This window comes from Barbus barbus (assembly GCF_936440315.1).
Source record: "Barbus barbus genome assembly, chromosome: 28".
Taxonomy (NCBI): domain Eukaryota; kingdom Metazoa; phylum Chordata; class Actinopteri; order Cypriniformes; family Cyprinidae; genus Barbus; species Barbus barbus.
The window spans coordinates 26,512,420-26,531,070 of record NC_136756.1 but is presented as its reverse complement, the minus strand read 5'-3'; the positions used below and the strand labels follow the sequence as shown (position 1 = coordinate 26,531,070).

General features: G+C 38.2%; 2 protein-coding genes across 2 annotated transcripts; both read right to left on the bottom strand.

The window, feature by feature from the left end:
• Positions 1-543: 543 nt before the first annotated feature.
• LOC306847828 (neurofilament light polypeptide-like) lies at positions 544-4,556 on the bottom strand. Its single transcript, XM_079382010.1, has 4 exons — positions 2,380-4,556; positions 2,010-2,134; positions 1,527-1,852; positions 544-1,264 (listed from the first exon to the last, which is right to left on the bottom strand). Exons 1-4 carry the CDS (start codon positions 3,409-3,411, stop codon positions 999-1,001), a joined length of 1,749 nt encoding a protein of 582 aa, XP_079238136.1. The 5' UTR covers positions 3,412-4,556; the 3' UTR covers positions 544-998.
• LOC306847827 (NLR family CARD domain-containing protein 3-like) lies at positions 4,270-16,509 on the bottom strand. The gene is made up of 7 exons (XM_079382009.1): positions 16,430-16,509; positions 15,485-15,602; positions 11,661-13,496; positions 10,851-11,024; positions 10,149-10,322; positions 9,904-9,950; positions 4,270-6,252 (listed from the first exon to the last, which is right to left on the bottom strand). The coding sequence occupies exons 2-7, from the start codon at positions 15,598-15,600 to the stop codon at positions 5,729-5,731; spliced, it is 2,871 nt and encodes a 956-aa protein (XP_079238135.1). The 5' UTR covers positions 15,601-15,602; positions 16,430-16,509; the 3' UTR covers positions 4,270-5,728.
• Positions 16,510-18,651: the final 2,142 nt, after the last annotated feature.

Genomic DNA, 18,651 nt, shown 5'->3' with positions numbered 1-18,651 from the left:
ATTACTTTTTCACTAGAGAAAGTAATATTAGGGCTAGAAGGTAAAAATGCCTTAATGACTGATTTTTTTCTTACAAACACTCAGTTTTTCACTTCACACGATTTTAATTCATGGGACATGCAGATTATAATATTGTGATATTGTGAATATCAGCTGTTTGGACTCTCATTCTGACGGCACCCATTCACTGCAAAGGATCCATTGCTGATGTAATGCTACAGTGATGTAATGCTACAGTGATGTAATGCTACATTTCTCCAAATCTATTCAGATGAAGAAACAAACTTATCTACAGCTTGGACAGCCTGAGGGTGAGTATATTTTAGCTCATTTTTAAGTTTTGGTGACTGATTCCTTTAATCGAAGAGGCCCAACTTTACACACAATTTGACAAAAATGCAAAGTAAAACTAGATGCCACTCGATGAATTATGCATGCCACATAACTTCATTTGTTCTATGTCACATAATACCATAATATCATTGTATACTGCATAGTTGGTATAGGCAGAAAAAAGACAACAACAGAGGAACGCACCAAGTTAAGGAGGTTTGTCAAGTTTTTATTGGTAGGCAATGAGCCTTTCTTTGAGGATCTGGTCTAAGGCATTTTGAATACTAAGCACACTTGTGTTATCATAGGCAGTTGACAGTGTGATTAATGCTGAAGGCATACAGAAACAGTGCTCAAAGAATATTATTTGCATTTCAATAAATAAAATGGCATTCGAAACAACACAAGCAACCTGCAATCGCAACTTCCCTGCCAAGCGCAAACGTAAGGCATGTCTTCATGCATAGGCTACTCTGGCTTTGGCCGATCTCTATGGTTGCATTTATTATTCTTGTCTGCGTATATGGTTTGCTTTTAATTTGAACTGAATCTTAAATCGATCAGCAGGACACAGTGAATGTGTTGTTGAGATGTCTGCGTGTGTGAGATAATTGCATGAGGTTTGATCACCTCCAGATAGCACCAGGGGGTTTGGTCCGGTGTGTTTACTTCTCTTTTGGCTTGGCTTTCTCATCTTTACTCTCTTTCTCATCTCCTCCTTTCTTTTTCTCCTCTTCTTTTCCAGCGTCATCCTTCTCAGCCTCAACTTCTTCTTCAACTTCACCTTTTTCTTTATCACCTTCTTCACCCTTTCCTCCTTCCTCTTCTGCTTCTTCTCCGTCTTTTCCTTCTTCATCTTCCTCTGCCTCTTTTCCTTCTTCTTCTTGCTGTTCTCCTTCATCCTCACCTTCTTCCTCTCCTCCCTCTTCACCTGTAAAAGAGACAATTGGGTACAAATGTCAGCACTGCAATAGGATTGGGTGTTACAAAAATTATATTTAGCATTTTGATTATACATGTTAAATACTTAAAAAATCTAGCTATAATCAACTTTTCTCATTAATGAAGAGAAAAATCATTTGAAAAATCATCATTTTCATTTATATGCACCAATAAACAATAATAAATCAACAGTGATTTAATTTAAATTAAAATAAATTATATACAATGTCTAAAAAACAAATGATCCTCACCCGCTTCTTTTTCTTCTTCCTCCTCCTTCTCCCCCTCTTCTTCTTCCTCCTCCTTCTCTACCTCCTCCTCCTCTTCCTCTTCTTCTTCCTCTGGACTTGCCCCGGCCTCCTGTGCCTTGCTGGCTTCAATTATTTCATCTGGTGTGGCAGAGTAGCTCATCAGTCTGGTTCCCAGAAGATAGGGGGCGCCAGAGGTCAGACTGGCCTGCACAGAGAACACGGGACGGCCGAAAGAAGGAGTGGCGGCGATGGAGGGAGAAAACACACTGGAGATCCCGCCAATACCACCCACGTTGAAGCGTGTTTCTTCTCCTTCTAAAAGCCTCCTGTTGGAATGTAAACAGACTTATATTCTAGTATATTTAAGTTTGGGGGATCAATGTAAAAACCCTATTGATTGACCAATTTTATGGCCTTGGTTATATAGATTATACATATCAGTTGCAACAAATGTTTTCCTACAAAACTGTTGATGTTACTAACCTGTAAGCAGCAATCTCAATGTCCAAGGCCATTTTCACATTGAGAAGGTCCTGATATTCTTTGAGGTAACGGGCCATTTCATTCTTCGTGGTTCTTAGCTCATTCTCCAAGTCACTGATGGTGTCCTGTCCGGGCAAAAAAGTATTTAAAGACCAAAATTTAGCTTTTTTTAGAACAGAATTGCAGTATTTAGCTTTCCAGTAGCTGAAACAGTGGGACATGGCCCTAACAATGCCAAGGTCATGGGTTCAATTCCCAGGAAAAGCAAGAACTGATAAAATGTGTACTGTGAATGCAATGTAAGTCAGTTTGGATACAAGCATCTGCCCAATGCATAAATGTATATTGTACATGTAGTTATCATTCTGACCTGTAGGGCAGCGATCTCTGCACTCTGTTTCTCCTCGACCTCTTGCAATTGTCGCTCCAGAGCTTGGTTCAAGCCCTGGCATGCTTCGATCTCCAGGTCTCGAGCTTTCAGCAGGCGACGATACTCCCCAGCCTCGTCTTTAGCAGTGCGGATGTTCTCCGTGTGTTTGGCCGTGTCGTCCCCCATGGTGCTCACCTTCCCACGGAACCACTCCTCCGCAGCCTGGATGTTCTGCTGTGCCAGGCGCTCATACTGACCTCGAATATCTCGAAGAGCTACAGAGAGGTCCGGTTTGGCCACTTCCATCTCAACGGACACCTGGGCGCTGTATTGCACCTGGGCTTGGAGCTCGGCGATTTCACTTTCATGGAGCCTCTTGAGAAAGGCCAGCTCATCCAGAAGATTGTCAGCCCTTTTTTCAAGCTCAGAGCGGGCCAACGTTGCATCGTCTGCCCCCTTCCTGGCATCCACCAGCCGTGTTTCGGCTTCCTCACGGGCCAGGATTTCTTCTTCGTAGTGACCCTGCAAGGCCTTGAGCGCCTCTTCCAGTTGGTCATGCCTTCCTTGAGCCGCTTGGTGCTCCCTACGGGCCTCGTCTATCGCCGCACGGAGTTCCCTCGCCTCTTGCTCGTACAGCCCCCTGAGACGGGAGGGTTCGCAGTGCCTCTGGCGCAATAACATCAGCTCTGCCTCCAGGTTACGGTTCTGGAGCTCCAGGCCATGAACGCGGTCAATGAAGCCGGCGAAGCGGTCATTAAGGTTCTGAAGTTGAGCCCTCTCCTGCGTCCGCACTGTTTTGAACTCCGAGCTCAGCTGAGTGGCCTGGCTCAGGTCCAGATCTGGCGATGCAGCAGAAAGCCGCAGACCTGCAGAGGAGGACAGAACCGAGGCACGGGACGGGGATGAATAGGTCGAATAGACGGAGCGAGAGCGAGAGCGACTGCTTCTTCCATTGAAGGGCGTCCCGCTGCGTACCACCACCCTCCTCTGCTGCACAGACGGCAGATAGGGGTTGTAACTCAAGGAGCTCATGTTTGTTGAAGAGAGAAGAGAGAAGAGAGCAGAGACGGTTTCCGCAGTGCTGTTGCTGCTGCTGTGGAGAGAGGTCTGCGAGGCTGCAGTGGCACTGGCAGGGCTTTTTATAGCAAGAGGCAAGACTCTGACGCAGAGCTTTTTACTGTCAGCATGAATCGATTACCTTCCGCTCCAGACTGGGATGGGTTCTCGGGGAGTGGAGGGGGAAATTACAGAAATGGATTGGCAATGCAATGCGAGAACGAACGAGAGAGTGAGCACAGCAAAAAGGGCAATGAGGACAAAGATTTCAAGAGATTGTGGAGGAAAAACACAATGTGCCATGTGTGGCTTCCCTGTACAGCGTTAACAGGGGACACAGGCCACAAGGAGCTTTTAAAACAAAATCCTTTTGCATTAGTTCCTGGCAGGTTTCAGGCTTTAAACTGTTTCTAGCACTGAGATCTAAAATCTGCATATTTTCACATTCTTAAAAAAAGGAATTGGGGTGTATGAAAGTCATTTTTTTAATGGTCTGTGCAATTGTGTATATTTAGCTGCACAGGCCTTTGGGCCCTAATGGCAAATCTGACTACAAACTAGATATAAACATTAACAGAAGCACTAACACAAGTAAATGCTTCTCTCTAGTGGTGGTTGAAGGTATTGTGAAAAAAAAATCCATATTACATTTTCATCACTGTGAATTGAAACAATGCAGAGTCATTGAAGGATCTGAAAACTGGATCCTAAAAAAAAATGGTTTCTTAAAAACAATATTTCAGGCCAAAGACAGGTGCAACTGGCAGAAGACAAAGTTGTGTTTGAAAATGAGTTCATTGAACACATGCAGTGTCTAAGCTCAATCCAACCAGAAACAATTTCAACAAGTTTTATTACATCAAACAAAGAACAAAGACCTTGAATGGAGACAAATTTGATCTTTTACTGTGCACAAATTAATGAAGCCAAAAAATGTAAGATACTAGTAGATCTAAAAAATACAGTGAATGAGGACAGTAAGCCAAATAAAATATTTTAAATAATGTTTTTAAATAATGTCTTTGTTCACTCAAATCTAAATAACATATTTCAGCAACAAAATCTGAAATGAACTGTCATGTAACATGTTTCTTGTGCTCAAATATAATTAAAAAAGCTTATATTTCAGGATGGTCCAGCCAATGTGCAAGTGAAGTCCTAAACGCGCATCTCAAGACACTGAATGTTTCTATGGCAACAGCAGTTTCTAGTCAGTGGCTGCATCTGTATTTGCATGCTTCTCTACTATACAGTAGGGAAGTATGCAAATAGTAGGCGAAAAACAGTATGTGACAAAAACAATTATGGTATGTAAAAGAGTAGGCAATCTTCCCGCATGATTCTGAAGTGTGCATACAATGGACGCTTTAATATCCGCAAATTATATAGCACATTTCATACAAAATGGTAATTCAATATGCTTTACATGAAAGAAAGTAAAATAGTCATAAAAAACATAATAATAATATTGATCACAGCAATAAAAAAATTCAAATTAAATCTAAAATATTATTACAAATATACAAATATTCTCAAGCTTTGTTTAAACTCCTCCACACTAAGTGAGCGGGGGGGGGAAACCTTCCAAAACACCTAACTATTCCACTACTTCACCCCCTACTTACTTTGACCATCATATCTGACCTATTCACTCAAACTCGGGGCGTGCACCTGTCTGTAATGGTAGGAATTTAGAGTTGGTAGAGCAATTCCCGACTAGAACCTCCCTTCTAGAGTCTCACATTCTCTCTGTATTCATACCTTCAAATGCTCTAATTGCCTCTAGGGCTCTTAGTGCTTAGAGAATGCATTTTGTCCTGGACTGTGCATATCTCTCAATCTATAGATGTGCACTCGTACACCTTTACACTTACAGGTGTACCTAAATTATGACACCAGTTTTCTTCTGCTGGTGTCCCTCACTCATATCTGAGTGAGCCCATCGCTCTCCCCCTCCCGCACTCCCTCCGCTTGCAGACAGTTCCTAACCAGAAACTGATTAACCATCACACTTGTCTTTCTTTGCCCACATTCGCTTTACCATCACAGCACTTACTTTAGCCTTCAGTTTAAACTTTTAAAATGATATAAAATTGAATTAAAATTCATTTTAAACAGTTAAGAATAGAAAATGATTATCACAACAATAAAAACAAGGAAAATGATATAAAATGAAAGTACGGTATCCACCATATTTCATGTGATGCCCTCGTTTATAATGCTGATATTTGGGGAAAAACTAACTCTGTCTCATGTGATATTACATTGTATATATATATATAGGAAGAGATGTTCAACTTGACAGAAACACTGAACCATAAACTGCAAACCCAGCGTAGAGCGGTTCAGTGAACTTGGTTTTGAATGTATATACGTGTGCGAGAGTATGTGTGTCAGAGACGTCGTAGAAGGACACAGTGCCGGCCAGCCTGTCCAGATACACTGCTACTCTGTTTGAGGGATTTGACGGGAAATTGGCATCTGTTTTCTTGTTATCGTGCCAGGCACTATATCCATCAGGAGTACAGAAAAGACTCCAGGACTTATTATTCCACCCAAATCTACAGTCGTTCCCTCTTTTCTTTATTTTATTTCCTTTATGTGATACTGCAACATAAGCTCCCCCACTCCACTCAACCTCCCAGTAACAGCGTTCAGACAGAATTTCTCCACACAGAACCTGCTCCTGGTGCTCAAATCTGTCTGGATGATCAGGATATGGCTGCTCGTCTTCCACATGTGTTGCCTTTCTGTTCCCCTCAGACAGAGTGAGATGAGAGTATGCAGTGTTTGGATCCAGTGTAAGATCACAGGCATCTGAATACAAGAGAAATTAGAACAAAAGATACAGGGTCATAACCACCATAAACATTGAAGGCGATGTCTCATCAATGTCAAAATAGCCCATCGGGCCAAAAGCGAGCATGCTAGTGCGTGCCAGGGCCAGTCACATTTCTACTGTCACTTCCGAGGCTTGATCGTGACTCATCAGGGCTTCCTCAGGGCCAACGGCCAGGGATTTTCGCCCCGCCGAATGCCTTGGCTATTCAAAGGCAGAGCTTATCATTTAAAACGATCGCTGTAATAAAAACACGTTATGCTTATGAAAATAACAGAGACCGTTTGGAAGACTTAGACAAATCATATATGACTATAATAGTGCATTTATTTGGTTTCATATTTGTTATGTCTCTTCCGTGTGTTTGTTGATATCGGACTTTTGCATCCACATATGTCATAAATTTCATATATTAATATGAATATAACTCAAATAACTCCATGTTAACTCAAATAACTCAAGATTTTCTGAGCTCCCTCTGTTTTTCTGGCTTAAATTAAAAAAGCATGCTGACACATATAAATAAATTCCTTTTTTGCATTTAATGTAATAGGACAGATAAGATCTGACAGAAAGTGAAGAGGAAGGGGTGGCAGGATCAGGAAAGGTCTTCAGTCTTTATGTCTTTATGTAAAGACCAAACATCCGTTTCTGTTACGTACCTTTTACGATATAGTTTTTATTAATTTTCCCCTCGCTGAAGAAATTGTGGGGTTGAGTGTGTTTTACAGTAGTGCTGGTCTGATAGTGGAAGCATGGCTAGATTTTGGCCTCGAGGCTTGAGGTGCAAGGCCATTGGCTTAGCTCTATGTTAGCTCTGGCTCACACTGGCCCCACAGTGGAAAAGCAGTTTATGAGTGCCAACCATTTTAGGGGGATTTTCTGTTTAAAAAATCTGAACAGGAATTTAAGCATGACACTTCAGTTTTAAAGAGTGTAAGGAAAGATCGAAGTAGCTAAACTTTTCATATTTGACTTTTAACGGTCTAACATTTAACTGTTTCACAATAGAAATGTTAAATAATGAACAGGCAACAGTAATACTGAGTAATGGAATCTACTCGACTTTGAGAATCACCATTTTAATATCACAGCAATAATATAAGTAAAAATATCTTAAGCAATTACTTTAGTAAACAAACAGTAATAAAATAAGAAGGAAGAAGCTAATTATGAGCAATAGGAAAAATAAAAAAACAGAACAAATACACTAATTAAATAGTGTTTTTTCATGTAAGAAATAATACAGAAATTATTCATTAATTATTAATTAATTAAAATATTATTAATTTTTTTTACAGAAAAAAGTTAAATATAAAATATAGTTAATATATTTTAAATATTAAAATAAAAACTGTATAATTCTCACTGTACAAAAAAAGATACGCTACAAAGGCTATTCAGACAAGAGCAGTGATTTTCTCTTTTTCTTTTGTTGTTTGATTAATGTTAAGAATAGACAGCTGTGGGTATAGGAGGCTGCTGTCACTTTTAGTTATATTAGTTATATTGTCAGGCTTTTATGGCTTTAATGGACAGGACAGTAGAGAGATGACAGGAAAGGAAGAGAAAGGGGAGTGGGATCAGCAAAGGAATTGGACTCAGGTTGCTGTGAGCACAACTGTGCTATATATCAGCACATTAACCACAAGGCCATCGGCGCCGACCGGCTGCTGTAACATTAAGACCTAATGCACAGATCCAATATATTGATAGTTTTCACGTGACGTCACACCCTTATAGGAACGCTCGCCTGGAGGGCAAAAGGAAGCTTTACTCCACTGACCACCAGTTATTTTTACACAGATTGCATCAAGTAATAATATAGTAAAACGCAGATATTAAAAGGCGAAATTCAGTAAACACCTTATTGATGATGAATATATTGTACAGGCAAGAAGATGAAGCCAGAATATAAACACAATGTGCAAAGTTTCACGTTAAATGGCTTCCCATAGAAAACCATTAGAAGGAAAACACCGTTAAGCGGATTGCGTTCATATTCCGGCCTCATCTGCTTGCCTATGTAAACTATACATCATTAATATGGTGAATACTGAATTTGATCTTTTAATATTACCATTTTAAATATATTACGGTACTTTAAGTGTTTTTATAAAGTTTTGTCGCACTGTTTATGATTGAAATACTGCCGTGGGTGCTTAATATGGATTGCAAATGGCCAAAACTTGCATTTTGATCAGAAATACCTTTGTTTTATTCTTTTGAGAGGTGATCTAAATATTTGCGGCTGGGAAACATGAATATTTGAGACTCTTGTGCTGCAGTTCTATGGATGTTTTGCCCTCCAAGTCTTCGAGCCAGTCACACGACTGAAAGCTATGAATTGACACACATCCAATTTTCTTCCTACTGTTTACATTGACCTAAGACATAACCAACTACGTTTATGTGAATGCTTACCAAGATGGGTATTTTGACACACAAGGGTGTGCATTTGACCGTTCTTTCACAATGGGCTAAGCAGGAGAAATGATAGACGAGTTTAGTGCATGTGCTTCAGGTGTTTGTTATCAGCATGCAGGTGGAAAGAAGCATGTGCTCCACACTTTGAAAACCCCTGATATAGATTATACTAATATGTACAGTGCCCTCCACTAATATTGGCACCCTTGGAAAATATGAGCAAAGGTGGCTGTGAAAATATATCTGCATTGTTTATCCTTTTTATCTTTCATTCAAAAAATTCACAAAATTCCAACCTATCATTGAAGTAAAGCAATTGAAAGTGGGGGGAAAACCTCATTGTGAAATAAATGCTTTCTCTTGTTCATGTTGGCCACAATTATTGGCACCCAATTATTGCAAACATCCTTTTCCCAGGGTAACAGCTCTGAGTTTTCTCCTATAATGCCTGAAGAGTTTAGAGGACACCTGATAAGAGATCAGAGACCATATTCTTCATACAGAATATCTCCAGATCCTTCAGATTCACAGCTCCATGTTAGCCTTCTCTTCAGTTCACCCCGCTCATTTTCTATAGGGTTCAGGTCAAAGGACAGGGACAGCCATGGTAAAACACACATCCTCTTCCAGACAGATTTTTAACATCTTTAGTTGATTGTAACCTCTAAGTTATTACCCTGATGGTGGAAATGGGGATTTTCAATGCTTAAACTCTTTCTTACAGCCACTTTCTATTTTGTGATGCTCAACAATCTTTTTCTGCACATCAGAAATATATTCTCAGGTTTTACTCCTTGTGAATGATGATTAAGGGAATTTGTGTTCCTCATATTTATAATCCTGTGGAACAGGAAGTCATGGCTGGACAATGGTCTTAGTCACCCTGGTGTGCTAAAAAAATGTAAATATGAATGGGAATATACTTCAGAGATATTTGACTCTTAAGAATTTCTAGGGGTGCCAATAATTGCGGCCAACATTCATTGGAGAAAAACATTTATTTCATCATGAGATTTTCTCCCCACTTTCAATTGTTTTACTTCAATGATAGGTTAGAATTTTGTCAATTTTTTGAATGAAAGATCAAAAGGATAAACAATGCAGATTTATTTTCACAGCCACCTTTGCTCATATTTATCAAGGGTGCTAATATTAGTGGAGGGCACTGTATGTTAAATGTGTGTGAAAGAGAAAGAACCTACATTTTTGTAGTCCTGGTTTGATCCTGAAATCTCCAAAATGGTCTGAACTATAAAATACAAACAAAAAAAGTTATTTTAAGACTAATTTCTCACATCTGTTTTTAAAAAACAAAGAGCTGCATCAATAATTATCAGAATCAGACAAAAATCTGAATCAGAATCAAAACAAAGAGCTGGATCAACATTTATCAGGTAGAGATGGCAAACAAGTCTCTCAAAAAAATGTGCCATAAAACCCAACATACTTGAGTTTCTCCAGTTTGCAGTCTGGATTTTCTAACAAAGCAGAAAACATCTCGACTCCTGCTTCTCCTGGGTGATTGTAGCTCAGATCCAGCTCTCTAAGGTGTGAAGTGTCTGAATTGAGAGCTGAAGCCAGATAACAACAGCCTTCCTCTGTCACCATACAACCAGATAACCTAGATGAAGAATAATTAAAAGTGATGTTGTGATTTCTGGTTGCATAAGAACTGCATTAGAATATTGAATGCTATGATGATAAAAGAAAAATATCTATTAATACTGACGAGTTTATTGCAAATGTATTCTGGCAAGAATCATTTATCGGAACTTCAACTTACTAAACACCAAAGAGCCAAAAGTATGTTTCAGAGATGTTTACGATTACATCTCACGCAGAGTATACATGTAAAGGGACTATGAAGTCTACGTTATCTAGCCTTATTTGCCTGTCTGAACACAAATGCACTTATCGGTGGATCCACCAGCTATCAATAGTCACAGCCGGGCTGCTGTTTTTTTAAAAGTACTCAAAGAAGATGGAAAATGGCCATAAAAACAATGGAAGAAGTTCAGAAGTTAATTGTGAGTATTAAGATAACTCAGTGCTGTCCTCTGCAGGTCAAGTAAAATATCACAAAGCAGTGAGTGCACACAGGCATAATGGCAGACATAAAGACAAAGCATACTCCAGGTATTACTCTTACCTCAGTATCTCCAGCGGACAGTTTGGACTCTTCAGTCCGGCACAGATGAGCTTCACACCAGCGTCCTGCAGGTCATTGTTACTCAGGTCCAGCTCTCTGAGGGGCGAGTTTAATGATTGTAGAACTGATGCCACGATTTCACAGCACTGATCTGTGAGATTACAGCAGGCAAGACTGAAAGAGAGTAAAACACCATTTCAGTTGAAGTAATGGACATTTGGAACAGGATGTTAATAGTCAATTATATATACACATATACATATTTAAAACAGAAATAATTTGTAACAAAGACACTGCTGTTCAAAAGTTTGGGGTCAGTAAATTTTTTTCTTTATTTATTTCTAAAAGAAATTAATACTTTTATTCAGCAAGGATGTGTCAAATTGATCAAAAGTGATGGTAAAGGCTTTTATTGTTAGAAAAGATTTCTATTTTGAATAAATGCTTTTAAATTTTATTCACCAAAAAATCTAAATCCTGAAAAAAGTATCACTGATTCCAAAAACAAAAACATTATAAAGCAGCACAACCATTTCCAGAACTGATAATAAATCAACATATAAGTATGATTTCTGAAGGATCATGTGACAATAAAGACTAAGTTATGGCTGCTAAAAATTTAGCTTTGATCAAATAAGTGTAGCCTTGATGAGCAGAAGAAACTTGTTTAAAACTTTTGAACTGCTGTGTGTGTACATATATATGATATTGCCACACTGAAGCAGTCCTACTAGAATGGATTGCCTTAAATTGCAACAGAAACACACTCAACAGAATTCACTTGAAGCAAATTGATATTTGACTCTTTACTTTGCTTTTCTGCAGTTTATCACAGCCGGTACCAGTCTCCTTCTGCCCTCATCTGATGTGTTGTATTTCTTGAGGTCCAGCTCCTCTAGAACTTCGTCTGACATCTGGAGCATATAGGCGATCGCTGAGCAGTGAGACGGAGACAGTTTATTCTGTGAGTCTTTGTCTGATTTCAGAAACTCCAGAATCTCTCTAACCAGAGTCTGATCATTCATCTCCAGCAAACAGAGAAGAAGGTTGATGGATCTGTCAGCCGAGAGACCCTGTTCCTGTTTGATTTTGTCTTTAATGTAAGCTGCGGTTGTCCTGATGCTCTCAGAGCTCTTCTCGGTGTGTGTCAGCAGACCCTGTAGGAGTCTCTGATTGGACTCCAGCGAGATGCCCAGCAGGAACCGCAAGAAAAGATCCAAGTGTCCATTCTCACTCTGAAGAGCCACATCTATCGCTCCTTTATAGAAATTTGGGAGCAAATCAAACACTTTCAGAGCATCTGAAGTGTCATTTATAAAGCTGTAGAAAACATAAAACGCAGCGAGAAACTCCTGAAAGCTCAGATGTATGAAGCAGTAGACTTTCCTCTGATGAATCACAGATTCCTCCTTAAAGATCTCAGTGCAAATCCCAGAATACACTATGATGTCAGTGGCATCTATGCCGCTGTCTGTCAGGTCCTCCTCATAAAACATCACATTGCCCTTCCTCAGCTGCTTGAAAGCCAGTCCAGCAAGTTTCACAATCTTCTCTTTGTTGGACTGCAGGAGTTCCTCTAGATCTCTCCCACAAGTCTCTTCATACTTCTGATTCCTCATGTTCATCTGAGTGAGCAGGAAGTGGATGTACATCTCAGTCAGAGTTTTAGGGATTTCTGCACTGTTATTTTGTTTCAGGAGGTTTTGAAGCACAGTGGCTGAGATCCAGCAGAAGACGGGTATGTGACACATGATGTGGAGGCTTCTTAATCTTCTAATGTGTGAGATAATTCTGCTGGCTTGATGCTTATCGCTGATTCTCTTTCTGAAATATTCCTCCTTCTGAGGATCACTGAATCCATGAATTTCTGTCAGACGGTTGATGTATTTGGAGGGGATCAGACTGGATGCTGCTGGTCTGGAGGTGATCCAGATGAGAGCATTGGGAAGCATCTCTCCTCTGATGAGATTTGACATCAACACACCCACTGATGAAGACTCATTCACATCAGAAACATTCTCATTTTCTGAAAACATCAGTGTAATTCTACTTTCATCCAGGCCATCAAAGATGAATACAACTTTACACTCCTCAAGAATTTTTGAGTCCAGATCTTGAAGTTCAGGATAAAAGTCCACCAGAAGTTTGAAAAGACTGTATTGTTGATCGTTAAATAAGTTCAGCTCTCGAAATGTAACGACAAACATAAAATCTACATCCTGATTGGCTTTTCCCTCCGCCCAGTCCAGAATGAACTTCTGCACAGAGACTGATTTTCCAATTCCAGCGATGCCGCTAGTAAGAACAGTCTTGATTTTGACTTTTTTCTGCTTTTCACTTCCTGGCAGAAGTTTAAAGATGTTATTGCAGTCAACCGGAGTCTCTTGGAGCATCTTGTAATTTGTCTCCTTCTGTAAGATCTCATGTTCTTCATTCACCCTGTCACTCTCTCCCTCTCTGATGTAGAGCTGTGTGTAAATGCTGTTCAGGAAGGTTTTATTCTCTTGTAATTGAATTCCCTCAGATAAGATCTCATACTTGCTCTTCATGCTTATTTTGTGTCTTTCCTTGAGAAAATCAACTGTTACAGTGTTGTGGGGAGGAGAACCAGCAGGACTGGATTTGGACTGAGCACCTCTCTCCACACTAAAGAAAAAACACATTTCTTGATTACAATCTGAAGATATTAGTGGAGTAATTTTACTGTTTTTATAAGTGCAAAATATGTAATACAACAAACAATAATTAGAGATATAATAAAAATAAACACCAGTGTTTTCTATTAATTAGCCACCACCGTCTATTTTGCCCCACCACATTTCCAATTTGAATCAGTTTGAAATTGCAATATGTCTTAGCGGATGTTTACATGACCCCATTTTTCACTTAAAACCGAAAACTGTGTTTTGCCCATTCATTTACACGACAATGGTTTTTTGGGGGTCTGTAGATGCAAACTTTTGAAAAAGTTTTCCAAAGTGCAAGTTTTCGAAAACAATAGCGTTATATTTTTTGTAAACTGCTAACATGTGAATTTGTGAAACGGTGACGTCATGTCTATTACATGTTCAATCTATGGAAATGCATATGTGCATCTGCTCGTAGTTTTTCTTTACAAAGTCACATCGCCAACTACTGGCCTGGTATGCACAATACAGCGTTTTTAGTAGTTTTCATGGATCCATGTGAACGAGATCATTTAACAATGTTGTCATCTGTATGTAAAACTTTTCAAAACGCAAAAGGAAAGAAATCACAATAGGCTGCCATATCAATTAAATGTTTATAGTCTGTTGTGCTGCATAGTAAAGTGCAGCAATGTGTTCATTTACATGCGTACAGCTCATGATACATTGTTTTCAGTGTCTTGGAAAGGCTTGTTTCAGAGTAAATGCAGCACACTCTGTCTTTGCATGCAATACGAGTTTACTGTTAATTGAGGAAAATTACGTATTGTACATAAGTATTGTAGGTTTACTACTGTAAAGTCAATTTATTAAGAATATTGTTATTTTACACAGTTGCATTACAAAAGTAATATCCTAGAATTAATAACAAAATGTATAATTATTCAATTGAAATTGTTTGGCTTGCTACAAAAAATAAAATGCATTATGGTTAATGTGAGACACATGTTCAACTAATTTGTACAAATCAATGCAGCAGGGGTTAAAGCAAAAAAATAATAAATCCTGAGCCTGAAGTTATTTCCCGGGTGGGGGTTTGGTTGCGGGGGTGGACCTATACGCAGGGTTATTTGGCAAGCAAACCAAAAAAAGCATTATTTGAATGATTTTCCTTGAAACTAACTAGTAACTAGGCTCAGACTACTGAAATGGTTAAATAATGGTAAATTAAATACTAGGTAATTAATATAAAATAGGAAATATACAAAGACAATTTACTACAGAAAACTACAGTTCAGTTCAATTAACAACAACAAAAACAATAAAATGCTCCAAGAACTGGAAACTGGACTTTTCAAGCACTACTTTTTGGTTTTCAAGGGCTAAAATCAGAGATCTCACTTATCAAACAACATCATTGTTATCTTTCAAATTCTAATTAATAAACTAATACAACAAAATGGTACAAATAAAATACAGCACACGCAAAGCATGCAATGACTGTGGCAACTTTAACATTTGAAAGGATACTATGACAAAGATATCACTTTCCTTATTCCTTATGATTGACCTGAAGAATGAAAGCTATATCATACACTTTTGAAAATTATGAGCTATATCACTGCTTATCAACACTAGGGGTGTGACAATGTACTTAGCTCACGAGATGAGACAAAAGATACTTGGTTCACAATATTTTAATACTATTTTAAAGTCATTTTCAACAACAGAATCACAAAAAGTAAAACAATGCAGTTGTATTTGCATAGTCTCAGAAAATCCTAGGGGAACACCCTTAATATAGTTTTATTTAAAATATATATACAGTATATATCAAACAGCAATATACTGTATATTAGCTTTGAATGCATTTGAGCATATGCCACAATGCTGACAATTGTCCTATATCATACCTGGGGGAGTCAACAAATGAAATGTAAACATTTCAATTAGTTTCTTTATTCCCTGCAAAATGCAGCAATTTATAGAAGCTGCGCCTAGTCTTACCTGGGGTCAAAGGGCACTGAGCCATCACTGAATTTAGGTGGAATGAGAATACTGCTCAGTGACACATTGCTGGGTTGTAGAGATCCTCTTTTCCGTCTCTTCGCCTCTACTTCCATATCTTTCAAAAGGTTAGAACATGTCAACCACATGAAATTAGAATAAATTCTATATAAGCTGTTTGATTTTAGATTTGCATTTTTTTTCAAACCCTGTTACAAAAGTTTAGAACATATATAAATACTGCAAAGTTTAAAACCCGATTTGTGTGATTTTAGAGCATACCAATAAACATTACAATAAACACCTAAATTAAATATACCAAATTTAAATCATTAAAAACATAAAATACTACACTGGAACAGGGTTATAACAGTGTTGCAAGAAAAAAAAAAGTGCAACGTTAGTCTAATTTAAGCTCAGTAAGTTTTTGTAATTTTGTTATTAATTATTGCTCATTAAAAACTTTTAATGAAACTTTTGATTTTCCCAAAATTACTTATAATCTATGGAAAACATTGTAGGCTTCTATCTATAAACTAGAATGAAATAAAAAATAAAATGAAAGGGCCCACAAAAACACTATTTTAGGTTCTTTGTCAAATTTATTTTTTCTAAGTGAATTGGTACTTTGGATAAAATTAGAGTTCTAGAATTGAAAGTGCTAATGACGTTAACATTCTCCACCTCCATTTTTTGTTTACAAAGAGGTTTTTCTTGTTACGTGCTATATCTTCTTGAAAACATCTTGAAAAGTTTAATAAATCTTTAAAAAGTAGGGAAACAAACATTTAGAAATTAAATTCCACAATACCATGAAAATCAAGTGAGATGGAGATATTCACTTTGTTTGAATATCTACTGCAACAGTGCAGTTTTAAATTTGACATCAAACACATGTAATGTTAGATGTACGTGTGCTATCAGACAATGAGAAAACGAACTTACTGGGAATTTCTATCACTCTTTTGATCCTCAGCCCTGTCCAAAACTAAACGTCGATGAAAAACAGCTTTCAATCTGTTACTTTCGGTTTTGGTTTTAATGAGGGTTATGCTCAACTGACTTCCGTATTTTGTGAAACATATAGCCAGGTAGTGGTAATTTTGTGAATATTTGCTAGCTCTCTGTTTGTGTGTGTGTGTGTGTGTGTGTGTGCTGAAAAAATATGCTGTTTGTACATAGTCTTGGCTGTGTAAATATGAGAAAAAAACAAAGCTGTTTAGACTGAGCAACAAAAGACTCTTAACCAATCAGCAGTACGGGTGTATATGCTCCTTTCACTGAAGGATCATTCTGCAAAATCGGCTCAATAAAACACTTTTATTCCCCATAACTCATTGTCAATAATGCATCCATGTAAATTCAATTAAAAACAAGAGCAGCAAGATGACTGTAGGCCCGCACCCCAGTCTTGCAATATTCAAGAAAGTGAAACCAAATTTCAGCATCAAGATCTGGATTCAGATGCTCACAGAAAGATCAAGATCTGATCATCTTCCTTGCCTAATAATTGAACCAGATCAGTATATTTGAACAAATATGCGCAGTGTGCTGAAGAATGTGTATCCTGTCATCCCTGTTACTTTGTATGGGTGTTGATTTCAAATATCAACAGTGTGAATTGTCCAGTATTTCATTTGCTGTTCACAATTTTTAGAACCATTCAGATGCAGTAACATAAAGGAATCAGACATCAAACTGATTATAAACATTCAGTCATCGTATATATCATCCTATGCACTCAAATGATTCAAATGAATTGGCCGGCCTACCGAAATAACTCCAAGAGCGCAACAACAATTTTTTTTTTTCTCAGTAAAGATACTTTGTTTAGCCGACGTAAATTTGTTTGTTCATGCAATGGTGATTGTCTTATTTTGTTAATAGAAAAAATATTGTCACAACAACTGAAACAACATTTACTATCGTTGAGGTAATTAATTTTGTTTTCTGTTTCCTGGAAGAAAAAAAGAATGTGAAAAAGTCACCCCATTATTGACTTTATTTATTTACAAGTGATCAACCTTAATGGATAACTTAGTCTAAATATGTAGACAACACAGTCTTTGCTTGTAAAACAACCTACAAGACTAAGTTATCCAGCAAATGGACATTGGACACTGGTTGAACATACTCTAGGCCTCAAAACCAGACACACTAACCACAAGAATGATGGCAATCAACAAATGAGCTCTTTTCATCACCGTACAAAAAATAACTAACAATGATGACAAAACAACAACAAAACATGTTTAAAAGAAGTCAGCAAACAGCAAAACAATAATCCTATAACAGTAACTGCATAATTTATTTATGCTGCAATGCATGCTGGAAACTCACAAAGCCTTAATGTTTCAACAATATGAAAATATTTGTTCAGACAACTGTGTTTGACTAGTTGGGACAACATTTGGGGTAATTGTGTTGGACTGACAAGGGGTTTTATGTAGTTTCAAGAAAATTGCATTTTTTAGTATTTGAGACTCAAAAGATTTTGTAATTTGAAAAATGTGCAGTTGGATTTTTTACAGTGAACCCAGAAAAACATATAAAGAACTGCAGGCCTCACTTGCCTCAATTAAGGTCAGTGTTCATGATTCAACAATAAGAAAGAGACTGGGCAAAAATGGCATCCATGGGAGAGTTCCAAGTCAAAAGCCACTGCTGACCAAAAAGAACACAAAGGCTCATCTCACATTTGCCAAAAAATGTCTTGATTATCCCCAAGACTTTTGGGCAAATATTCTGTGGACTGATGTGACAAAAGTTTAATTTTTTGGAAGGTGTGTGTCCCGTTACATCTGGCGTAAAACCAACACAGCATTTCATAAAAAGAGCGTCATACCAACAGTCAAACATGGTGGTGGTCGTGTGATGGTCTGGGGCTGCTTTGCAGCTTCAGGACCTGGACAACTTGCCATAGTTGATGGATCCTGAAGGAGAATGTCCGGCCGTCAATTTGTGACCTCAAGCTCAAATGCACTTGGGTTATGCAGCAGGACAATGATCCCAAACACACCAGCAAGTCCACCTCTGAATGGCTCAAGAAAAACAAAATTAGGGTTTTGGAGTGGCCAAGTCAAAGTCCGGGCTTAAATCCAATTGAGATGCTGTGGCATGACCTTAAACAGTCCATTCATGCTCGAAAACCCTCCAATGTGGCTGAA

Excerpts from the sequence above, each read along its gene's own strand:
- LOC306847828 (XM_079382010.1), bottom strand. The coding sequence starts at position 3,411 with ATGAGCTCCTTGAGTTACAACCCCTATCTGCCGTCTGTGCAGCAGAGG. Across the intron at positions 1,853-2,009 it reads ATTGAGATTGCTGCTTACAG|GAGGCTTTTAGAAGGAGAAG; the intron begins GTTAGTAACATC and ends ACATTCCAACAG. Across the intron at positions 1,265-1,526 it reads GGAAGAAGAAAAAGAAGCGG|GTGAAGAGGGAGGAGAGGAA; the intron begins GTGAGGATCATT and ends TCTCTTTTACAG.
- LOC306847827 (XM_079382009.1), bottom strand. The coding sequence starts at position 15,600 with ATGGAAGTAGAGGCGAAGAGACGGAAAAGAGGATCTCTACAACCCAGC. Across the intron at positions 11,025-11,660 it reads ATAAACTGCAGAAAAGCAAA|TCTTGCCTGCTGTAATCTCA; the intron begins GTAAAGAGTCAA and ends ACTCTCTTTCAG. Across the intron at positions 6,253-9,903 it reads CAAACCAGGACTACAAAAAT|ATGCCTGTGATCTTACACTG; the intron begins GTAGGTTCTTTC and ends TCTTGTATTCAG.